The sequence below is a fragment of the Zosterops lateralis genome (genome assembly GCF_965231275.1).
Source record: "Zosterops lateralis genome assembly, chromosome: 8".
Taxonomy (NCBI): domain Eukaryota; kingdom Metazoa; phylum Chordata; class Aves; order Passeriformes; family Zosteropidae; genus Zosterops; species Zosterops lateralis.
The window spans coordinates 28430680-28442502 of record NC_139768.1 but is presented as its reverse complement, the minus strand read 5'-3'; the positions used below and the strand labels follow the sequence as shown (position 1 = coordinate 28442502).

The following is an 11823-nucleotide window of genomic DNA, read 5'->3' as shown; positions in this document are numbered from 1 at the left end:
GTGAGGGCGCCCGCCGCCCGCGATGGCGGCACCGGGCCCCGCTGTGAGGGCGCCCACCGGGGCCGACCCCCCAACACTCCAATGTGGGGCCCGCGGGTAAAAGTTGTCGAGCTGCAGCTCTGAATTATACAGCAGTACACAGAGCTGCTGGCCCCGCAACGGGCTTCATTATAAATACGCAAGGGCCACAAGAACGCAAGGAAAGTGCTTGCTCAGCTCTTTAAAGCAGGAGTACTGCGTTTAAACATAATTTACTCTGCGTTAGTGCTTCACCATTCAGACTGTTTTAGCAGGAACTTAAGCAATGTTTTCTTCCTGCTCAGGAGTTTGGATACAAAAAGATTCGCAAAGTAACCCCAATGCTTGTTTACCTCTGTGGTTGTCTTAAACAACTTGTGCTTGTAAGAATGTTTTAGAATACTAACACTGCTTTGTATATTAGGATCATGTAACATACACCACTAAAATGTTTCAATTCACATTTTGACTAGGCACAATTTCGTCTCTGGCACTAAATAAACTGCATAATAAAACACTCCATATACTCACACATTTTTAACCTATAATCTTACAAGATCTTTAGAAACCACATCTGAAGTAGGAAATTACACTGACCCAACTTTCATCAGAGAACTCCAATCATATTAACAGGATTTCAATCTAAAGTGAAGTGTTCCACACTGCTATGCAATATCACCCACAAATTAATTCCCAGGCTGTCTCAGTCTGCAAGAGACTAGAAACTCTGAAGACAATTCCATTTGGTCTACAGAACATGGAAAAATAGCAAGTTTCTATCTACTAAACAGTGTTTTCTTGGATGAAAAGTGCATTTGCAAAGGAAACCATAAGGAACAAACAAACAACTTCAAAATTTTTTGTTAACCTTTACAGTTAAATAAAACATGATCAGTGCTCTCATTTCCTCACACTCAACACAAAGCCTTTTTTGTAACTTTTTTCCAAACCTTGAAAAATAAAATTTCAGGCTTTGACCAAAGAATTCATCAGGCAAGTGGGCAATTAAAAAGAGTAGAGTTTTTACCTTATCCAAAAGCCTCTAGGCTTTAAAAATTCATTAGAAATGCTTGAGCATTCACATTTACATTTTGTTTTTAAATTCATGACAAGTAAATGTCTATTAAATATTGACTTTTCCAGTTCTAGCTTACTCTACACTACAGCTAAAAGAACCCTGATATTGAGCCTCACCTGTAAAAGCCAAGGCACATTCAAGACCCAGCCCACCCCAGTACCACACAAACTACTGCTCCCTGAAGGCCAGAGCCTGGCACCCTCAAAGGACAATGAAGATAACTGTGCCAGCTGACTACAGCCCAGAGATGAACTGATGGTCTTTGCCAAAAGTATTTAGACAAATCAATGTACTACCACACCACCCTGAGGCTGTGCTACCTTGTCTTTAGTATTGCTACACCCCTGAGCAGGGCAGCTCAGGGTGACACGGACACTCAACACGACAAGCACTGTGACTCTGAGGGGCGATAAGTGCATGGGTGACAATATTCCATAGGGAATAATGGCACCCACCTGCAGAGAGGTCCAACAGTGCCATGACAGTGCAGGTGCTGTACAGCAGCCCTGGAAAGTAGTGATTGCTGCACCCATCAGAGGAGATGTGGATGAGAGCCATCAAAAGCAGAATGATGGATGAGGAAGAAGCTAAGCTTTAAGACAAAAGGCTGTTATGGACATGGGGATGCGATCCACAGAAACAATTCTATAAAAAGAGAACTCACAGAAGCGGAACTGAAGGCGCCACCTGGCTCACCACTGTGAGAGATGACTGCTCAGAAACATCTGCAATATGATGGACACCAGACAGATCCACACCTTAAGCTGGAATTGCAAGACAAGAAATACTTGACAGGCACTATGCTTATGTGGCAATGCACTTGTGACTCGTGAACGGGCTACCAAGGTGATCACTAAGAGCTATGGAAACATCAAGACCCAAGGAAGGTACAGTGTACAGTGCAGAAGACAGACTAAAAGAGTTTACACAACACAGACACATGCTGGAACTGCCTTCCTAGGCACAGTCCTTACATCATGCTGAGAACTAACATGCTCCTTTGACCTGCTCCAAGGGAACTGCTCCTGACAGTGACTTTAAACCCTACACTGACTTTAAACCCCTCCTTGCAATTCCCAACTTTGCCTCCTCCCCCCTCAGCATCCTTCCTTCGCCTTCACTTCGGAGGAATGGGTTCTGAAGCAATCTTCCTTGGTACTCACCAGCAAGCCCAGGCAGGGGAGCCCCAGTACCAATGCCCTGCTGTGGGGCATGCCCACTGCTGGATGTCTGTGCACTCAGGGCTGGGCGCACGCACTGCCCACGGTCACGACAGCACCATGGCCCTCACAACCAGTCAAAGCCCCTCTTATATCCTTATGCAGCCTCTGCACTGCAGCCTCCCAGTGCTGATCTGAGCTGCCCTGCTGTGCCACCTTCAGCAATCACGAGTCATCCACACCTACCGAGGCATCCCACTCACCCCACCCATAAACTCTGGCCCTCAGCATCTGCTCAGAGGGGAGATGCACCCCGTGCCCCTCGTGATGCCCCTGTGACCGAGAAAAGGGTGCAGCAGCACCGGATCCCAAGCACAGCACATCCACCCCCATGCCAGAACAGCAGTGGGGAAGCAGTGGGCAGGAAGGGGAACAGTGCCCACAATGGGAGCCCTCAGGGCACCGCACTGAGAGCAGGATGTCCTGCCAGCCATGCAGCAGGGCTGCAGTGCACCACGGGAAGCGTTTGTGCAGGTGGAGTTTCATTCCGGACAACCATCACCGAACTGTTGTTGGAGTAAGTTTTATATAAAACCGAAGAAGAAGAAGCTTTTGATACAAATAAGTAACAAAATTAATGTAGCAGACAATTATGTTATTTATCTACAATAGTCAACAATACAAAGAATTAGATATAAAAGGTTTTTTGGTCAAAAGCTTACTACACATTTGGAACACCTGTCTCCTATCTCCTATCTTTGATCAAATACAAAGAAATTAAGCATAAAGCTTTCTGGCTCTCAAGAGATGCCATGATCCTAAGACTGAAGAAAAATACCCTCAAAACCAAAACTACTGAGTGTGCTCTCCATAACAGATACTTGAATAAAATAAAACTTGGGGAAAAAAAAATTAAGCTCCACCACCATATTTGCTACAGGGAGCACTGGGATAAAAAAGGAATGTAGTCGATACTGAAATCCTTATGTTACTTGTATGATTTGAAAAAATCTTTCTTTGAGAGAAATGAGGTCAGTTTGCAGATACTGTCTAAGGAAACTGAAAGGGGGGGAGGGGGATTCTCATTCATGGGATCATTTTGTATTCACTGTACCGCAAAATGACCAAGGACAATGTTTCTGAAGATTGAAGACTCTGAAAAACAAACTCCTTCACCAGAGATTATCCTGAACCCTGAACATCTTCAGGAAATAATTATACCCCTGGGTTTTCTCCCCAGTGTTTTTAGCTGGCATTTCTCTGAGGAAGAGGGAGGCTTTCATGAAGATACTTCATGCTTCCATGCTCTGAAAAGTCAGAAACAACATGATTGTCCCCTCTGAGCAACCACTTCGTAGTTAAGAGTCCTTCAATTCCCACTGGTCCACGTGCATGAATACGCGAAGTACTAATTCCCACTTCAGCACCTGTAGGGAACACCCAAGATAAAGGCAGTTAATCCTCCCATAATGTTTACTTCATACTAAATGTTTTTGCACCTCTAAGTAAAAAAAGCTGCCTGCCTTTCAGGGACCTGCCATTCTCTGCTCCCCTCGAAATGCCAGTTCCATTTACCTGATAGAGAAGCTTGAGGAGATCAACTATTACATTATAAATTGTAATGTTTATACTTCTGGCTGCTACAGTAACTTTCAGAAAGAAAGATGGAAGAGAGAGGTATGTTTTACATTGCTCTTAAACTGATCTAAAGGCATAATCCTTAAAAAAAGAAAAAAGTTAAACTAGTTTAAGATTATGATCTTAATGTCCTTTTTTATCACATTGAGGAGATATTGGAAGACCTTAACTGCAATTTTTTAGTCACATGAAACACTGTTCCAGCTGACAGTAACAGTGTGTAGTGGAGACTTCTAATTTTCTACCTCATCAAGGAATGTTTCCCTTGTCTTCTGCAACTCACAATAGGTACACCTGTTTATTTAATCAGTTGATACTCAGTTTGGTTCCTGCCCTTCATTCCTTAACACTGCAGGACTGGCACAGTGGACAGGATCTCAATCTGCCCAGCAGGACTGAAGCATTGCATTCTTTACAGCATCATTAGAAAGAGAAACAAAAAGAACTGTTCAGCAGTTTCACATCCTGCATTGTTCTACCACTATATACATGCAGCATACTTTATTGCAATTGAATAGAGCTTCAAAGGATCCAAAACATCTTTATGTGAATGAAATTTCTAAGCTTCAACTTTTTGTACAGTATCTTTCCTGAAAACCTTTTATTAGACAGTAAGATAAGAGACTAATTCTATCTTTCAGGGTTCATTCTGTCACACATTTCACACACCAGAAAATTCTGCAGTCACAGCTCTGCAATATCTTCCTTCTTACCAAGTCCAAACCTATAGCCATCAGAGAATCGGGTACTGGCATTCCAGAAAACACAAGCGCTGTCCACATGCTGGAGGAAGAACTCTGCTGTTTGCTCTGGGAAAGAGGCAGAGACAAAAATAAAATCCATTACCTACTGAATGATCATGTATTCCCATAAACACAGAATAAAACAGTGACATATGTAACAATACAACTTTAACATGCAACCTTATCAGACAGTACTTAAACAGCCCGGGCTAAGCCACACTCATTTTTACCTTCTTCACAGTATGCTTATCAAGTAGACACAACTGAAATCTTAGAAGAAGCTCGCAAAGATTAGAAGAAGGCAAAAAGCAATTCCAACTCCCTTCAGTTTAGTCAGAGAGATTTAGTTGCATGGCTGAGGAGAAAGAATAGCTGCCCCAAACAGCATTTGTCATTCAAACTGAGACAGTTAAGCTACAGTCAGCTCTCTGTTAGTCTCAAACATGGAATTGATCCAAATACTGAGAAATTCTAAACTCAAGCGTTATTGCAGGTAATATTTGAGAACTACAATGGAGAAATGCCACACGCAAGGTGTGAACTTGGAGGCCAGTAGGCCTTAGCAACAAGACAGACATTGAAGAGCAACTCTCTTTCCAGTATAAATCACTAGTTCACCAGGTCCTGTGACAGTGTTTATGGTATCAAATGCATGCCTTTTACTGACATGCATTTAAGCTCAGCAACAGGTTCAGAAACACAAGTCTACTTGATTCACACTGGCCAGCTGCAGATCAAATGACCTTAAGTGCAGCTGATTCTCTGAAGTTCTGGGCTTGGTTTGGTTAGAGAGTCAACCTTTGCCTTGGCACAGCTCTAAGTAAGGTTTTGAACTGGCACAGACCCAAGAGACGAACTACTACAGATGTAGTTAGTTGCACACTAACACCAGGAATTAGCAGTCAAACCAAAACAGCAGCTTAAAGAAGTAGCCTGGTCACTAACCATTCTCTGTGATAATAACATCCGTATGAGAACTTCCATACTTGTGGATGTGTTCAACAGCCTCTTTAACACTGTCCACCACCTCAATGCAGCACTCCAGGTCCCCATATTCTGTGCGCAGAGATTTCACTTCTGAAGGACTGAATGTCAAGTAAGATGCAAACTTTGGTCCAGCATGAATCTTCACCTGCAACACCAGAAACACTTGGTTTACTTTTTTATTGCGTTGTTTCCTCCTCCTTGTCCTCTTTCTTCTTCCTCTTTCTTTCATTTATCAAGCTATCTTTCAACTGACAAGGTTCCTTGCTTTTGCTCTAATTTTCCCCTCCTGTCCTACTTGGAGCAGGGGAGAGTAAGCAGGCAGCTGGATGGTCCTTAGCCACTGAGTGGAGTTAATCCACAACATGCATGCAGTATAAGAAAAAAACAAGAAAAAAACACCTATACTTTGGGAAACTTGGCACATTAAGTGAATTAACTACAAGATACAATAACTGACATGCTAGGTTGGCTACCTACCATGACAAGCTCCTAATTCAGGACTCATTTGAAATTATTTAAAACAATTGTATCACTCAGTCACCAGGCAGAAAAGGCCAATACAGTGCTGCTAGGAAAACAGCTAAAATAGTGATGCCGACTTTTGTTTTAAGACAGCAACTGCAATGCAGAGAATAATGAAAGGAATGCTTCCAAGTTTGCACCTACAGAAGTCTTAAGATCTTGAACGACTTATCCTTTTACTTTGTAAATTGACACCAGACCTCTGTGAAGGTCTTCTTAGACACAAAGGAGTTACTGGGTCCAAATCCAAGAAAACTGACACAGATATTTTCCCTTTGTTATAAAGATTTTAACACAAAACAGCTAAAAACAATGCCAAAACAGCTAAACAATGGGAGATAATTTATAACAGATGCAGCACAGAAATTCCATGCAAATGAAACACATTTTGACAAGACAAGCATAAATGGGAAATAAGGCATAAGTCTACTAAACATGAAGGCTTTTAAGACGGCATCTGTAAACCAGCATTTACTTGTGCAATTATAAATTACTTTAATTGCATAATCCTGCCTAATATTTGCATATTTCTTGTTGTCAGGTCAGATTAGACAGAGATAATATCCTCCCCACTGTAGAAGATGGAAATGCACTAGTACTCATATTCCTCCCATCCAAAATAAAAACATCTACCCTGCACTCTACCCTTCCCAAAAAACAACTAAACAAGACCTTTAAAAGCCCCAAACATTGAGAACTTGCTCCTTGACTACTTATCAGCTTCTTTTACTATAATTCTTTTAACATCATAAAAAATCTATGACTTCTCTATCCTGCATTAATCACTGCCTGTGCACTCTATTTGTCAAATACACAATGCTGTGTGAAAACCCTTGATTTATGTGCAATCCATACTATTTCATGAGTATTTCTTCTTGATGCATCTCTGCTACCTTTACTGAAAAAACATTGCTTGTGTCTGAACAACTAATTAGTATGTTAGCCTTCTGATATCCTTTCACATACCAGGAAGGAAAATTGGTGGAAGAAAGGGCATGCAAGAGGAAAATTTTAAAAAACACATGTATGAAGCAAATTCAGAAAGGATAAAAACAGGAAGGGAATTCACTTGGGTAGGAAGTTAAATGGAAAGATTCAGGAAGACGAAGCTTTGCATCTGGCCGAATTTGAAAGGGTATAGAAAGGGCTGTGTATATGCTTTTATAGCAGAAGATTATTTTTGCTATATACAAGGAAGTATATAGCAAAGGTATCCCAGTAACAGCCTGTAGCTGTCATGAATAAGTTGCTTTCAGATAATTTCTACAGAAACACTTGACGCTGTGTGGAGAAGCAAAGTTCATTGACATGTACAAAGACACATATGGGTAACTGAAATGTTAAGCCATGTAAACATGGCTACACTAGCCAGGCCAAATGCTTCTGAAGTTTTAGCAAAGAAACAGACAAAAACCACAAAACAAAACACAAGTATGAGTGACTAACCTGTTCTACTCTCAACATGTCTATGATCTGATCAAACAATGGCGTTCTCAGCAAGTCTCGATGAATTAAGAGAGTTTCCAGAGCATTACAGGCAGCAGGATATTCACACTTTGAGTCTCTGACTGAGGTTTCAAAGTAGATAATTGGTTACATAACATTTACAACAAAGATTTTTGGATATTATATAAATTACAAATCGCCACAACTACATTGCATTGAACTCCAAAGTTCAATTACACCCATGAAATTCAAGTCACCCTCCCACAACTTACTTATTCGTGTGACCTTCTCAACACTGGCATCCATGTCAACATAGACATGACAGATCCCTTCACTGTGTCCCATCACTGGAATTCCCTTAGCAGCTTTCTGGATATTCCTGACTAGCTGTGATGAACCACGTGGAATGATGAGATCTATCAGCTTATCCAAACGACAGAGATCTTCTACTTCCTCTCTTGTATTCACCTGTGGTAGTTACAATACAAAGAGTTTACAGTTTGAACTCTCAAATTGTGACCACACTTTTTATATATACCACAGCAAAGAAAGAGTTGATTTAACTCTAGGTACTTACCAGTTGCACTGCATCTCTGACTCCGTGAATAGAGAGTGCTTCTTGTGTCAGATGATGAAGGATTTGATTGCTACGTGCTGCCTCTTTCCCTCCCTTAAGTAGTAAGCCATTTCCACTGGCTATGGCCAAAGCAGACACCTGTCAAAGGAGTTTATTATGGGGGAAAGAAAACCTTAAATGTAATCTGGTTCTTCTGTCAGAATAACACCCACAAAATAAAAACAAGATTTTTTTGTTCAGTTGACTTACTCAATATTAATCTACAGTTTTCCTTTTCATGGCTCTGAAAAACCATTACAAGTAGCAGCACATTTAAGTCCAGAAATTAAATGTGCTAGTTTCAGGAACAAACTTGAATTTTCAGGGTGCCACTATTGCCATGGGGAAACTAGAGTGAACAAGTCAGAGGAAACTATGGACACAGGGCCTCACATGAACTGGATAGCTGGGTGGGTAATTACCCCAAGGAGTATAATTTTAGGAGCAAGAACTCTTGTCCCTAACACCATTCCAGCAGAGAGTGGCAAATAAGTTCTTCCTATGAACAGGAAAAACATTTTCATCATGCTGTCTAAAACAGCAGTCATAAATAGACAACACTTGCTCTAAGTGTGGAGAAAAAAAAATTGAGACAATAGGCCCAGCATCATCTTTGCTTCCATGTTTATCACCAGAAGAAACCAATAGATATTGCTGCCCTTCTGTTTAAGGTGTCAGGCTGCACCCATTTAAGTCCAGCAATGCAAGAGGTTTGCATTCTGTTCTACCAAGGAGTATGTCAGACGTCATAAAGCTCATTATCAAAACTCTTTTTGGTTTTTTTTTTCTGGTATTCTTTTTGGCATTCCTCATCCCAAATTCATTACAATGGCCTCACAATTTGTCCACCTACTTAAAATAACTTTGACAGCATGCACTCCTCTGGAAAACAAAATCACCTCCTCCTCAGAACCTTTAGAATATAAACAAACTCAGTATTCTAAGTTATTTTGCTGTATTACTATCTTCTGGAAAAGATTATACGTATCATTATCATCACCTGTATATATCATCACCAAACCTACACTCATTAGAGAGAGTATCTGTTGTATGTTGTTGAGATGCTAATGCCAAAATCAGCCAGGCTCACACCTAACAAGAAGTTAGCTTGGTGACACATTTTAGATCCTGATGCATAAAATAACCAGCCAGATATATCTTTCCCCTTCTAGTATCAAATGGGTAATACTAATCACAATGCTTGATATTCTACCTCATTTGAAAAGAATATTAAAAAATAAGAAACACTTTAGAAAAACACAATGAAGAATAACCATCTGGGAAGTCTGCCTTACAAAACTATTGTGTGTCTTTCTAATTTATAGAACTAGACATTAAAAAGCCATCTGACTGTATTTTAAAAGTACCTTCTAAGTATCTGCCCCTTCAGATCAGTATCACAAAGGAAAACTAAACAAATGAGCTTATTTAAGTAAACAGTCATAAGATTAAAAGAAAGGTTTTGACCTGGTTTGAAAAAATGAAAAGAATACCAAGAATTAAAACGGAAAAAAACAAAAACTTGGGTGATTAAAAGTAGAACACAAGGTAAGGGGTTTCAAAACGGTTCAGTCTCAAAGACTAGTAGGACACGACTTTAATTCAGAGCAACAACTGGATTTGGTGGAACCTATACAAAACAGTCTCTTGAAGAATACTTGCAATTTCACCTTGTAAGTATTAGAGGCAAACATGCCATTTGTATATGCTGACTAGAAGCTTATTAAATCTTTAACCAAACAAGCATGAGATGCAGCAGTAAACTACGAGGAGGGAACTGCTCCTCAGTCAGAGACCCCCCCTACTATCAGGTACAGGATGGGACAGAAATCATGCAATTCAAACACAGAGTTACCAAAGATGGTCCTCTGAAGTTGCATCAGTGTTGGGGGTTTTCCCATAAGTTGCTAGGAAACTAACTACTGAGTACTTATGGGTACTTAAGAAAAAACAAGGAAGTGGCCAAAGGAGAGGAGTGTAGCACCTAGCTTCACCTCTTTTGGTCTCTGGGAGTTTCTCTCGGAGGGGGAAGATACCGCAGAGTGTTGAGGGCAGCTGTTCTCGCTCTCGGCATCGGCATCGGAAGGAGGGTCAAGCCACTGCTTACTGGGGGAAGAATTCACTGTGATCACTGGAGCCCAGTCCTAGGGACCTACCACCGTCTGCTGGTGTGCCTGGGAATCCTGAGCTAGCCCTTCCCCACCCTGCTGGAGTGGGGCTGCTGCTGTCCCACACCCGCGGCTTCTCCGGCACTGCCCTGGTCTTTGCTACGCTGTACCCCACACCCCTCGCCCTACTGGGACCTCCTGCAGTTCCAGCTACCACCGCGGAGCTTCTGATACTTCTCATCCACCAGCCCGGGACTTCTGCTCATTCCTGCCGTTCCAGCTTGGTGATTCTCAGAGTCCTGCAGGGGCATCTGGATCAGACTGCCCCAGGGTGTTACGAAGCAAAACCTCTCCGCCATCCCTTCCCGTCTTGGCCGAGAAGGCTGTCACGAGGTTCTTGGTTTCTGTTTTGTTAATGTCATAGTTACTGTTTTTTGTTTGCCTTGTTATACTTACTAGTAGAGAACTCTTATTCCCACCCTCATATCATTACATGAGAATCCCTTGATTTCAAAATTATAATCATTCAGAGGGAGGGGGTTTACATTCTCCATTCCAAGGGAAGCTCCTGCCTTCCCTAGCACATATCTGTCTTTCAAACTAAGGCAACCAGGAAGCCTGATGTGAGTTTGAGGACAGGAGGTTGGCAAAAAGCAAAGCAACTACCAAGACAAGCCATGCTAAAGTCTCTAAAACAAAGCAGGGGAAGGGAGGGCAGGGCAGGAAAGCCAGCAGGAGTAGTCTGGTGTAAGTTTTAAGATACAGCAAAGAGAAAGAGGAAGACATCAGCTATGCAAGGCAAGAGACCTGGGTTCAAGTCCAGGAAGACAGATGTAAATTCAACAAAGTAACATCCTGGTTATCTGTAACAAACAGAGCTGGAAGTCAAGGGAGACTAGTGCCTTCTTGTTTCACAGGAACTTTTCTTACAGCATACTTACAGCATACTTTTCTTACAGCTTACTCCTTTTCACTGTGAAATGGGGACTACTCACAAAAACCTGGCATGAAGTACAAAGCTGTCCACTGGTTGAGCCTCACATCCTCTTAAAGTGGCTGCACCCATCAATTTTGACTCAAACTCCTGCTCATATGTTAGACAACTTCTCAATCAAGCTTCCTAGATACCTAATGTTAATTGTGGGAAGAAATGCTGCTAATCAGGTTGTTGTTGTTGTTGTTGTTGTTTTTTTTGTTGTTGTTTTTCTTTTTTTTCTTTTTTTTTCTTTTTTGTTTTGTTTTGTTTTGATTTTAAAATCTACTTCAGTTGCTCGGTAAAGTAGTTGGGAGCTAGAAAGTAAGACCAAGGTTGTCTCTGCAACATTAGTTCAGCACCCATAATTTCATGCATTTTATAACAGCATTTACTACCACTTCCACACAGTGCTGCAGGGGAAGGCATTTGCCCTTAACATAACTGCCTTATTCCTGGCATAAGACAAATGATTAACTGAACACTGCAGAAGTTCTGAAAACATCTCTGCATAAAAAATAGGGATGCCAACAA

General features: G+C 41.4%; 1 protein-coding gene across 9 annotated transcripts in view; it reads right to left on the bottom strand.

The window, feature by feature from the left end:
- Nucleotides 1–2823: 2823 nt before the first annotated feature.
- ALDH18A1 (aldehyde dehydrogenase 18 family member A1) overlaps nucleotides 2824–11823 on the bottom strand; it is a 33627-nt gene continuing 24627 nt past the window's right edge. For all 9 annotated transcript variants that reach the window (XM_083866975.1, XM_083866978.1, XM_083866974.1 and 6 more), the window contains 6 exons: nucleotides 8170–8307; nucleotides 7865–8060; nucleotides 7593–7714; nucleotides 5583–5769; nucleotides 4608–4703; nucleotides 2824–3683 (listed from right to left, as the gene is read on the bottom strand). In XM_083866975.1, coding sequence (XP_083723101.1) covers nucleotides 3502–3683; nucleotides 4608–4703; nucleotides 5583–5769; nucleotides 7593–7714; nucleotides 7865–8060; nucleotides 8170–8307 — 921 coding nt within the window. In that variant the 3' untranslated portion in view covers nucleotides 2824–3501. The remainder of the gene's footprint in view (nucleotides 3684–4607; nucleotides 4704–5582; nucleotides 5770–7592; nucleotides 7715–7864; nucleotides 8061–8169; nucleotides 8308–11823) is intronic.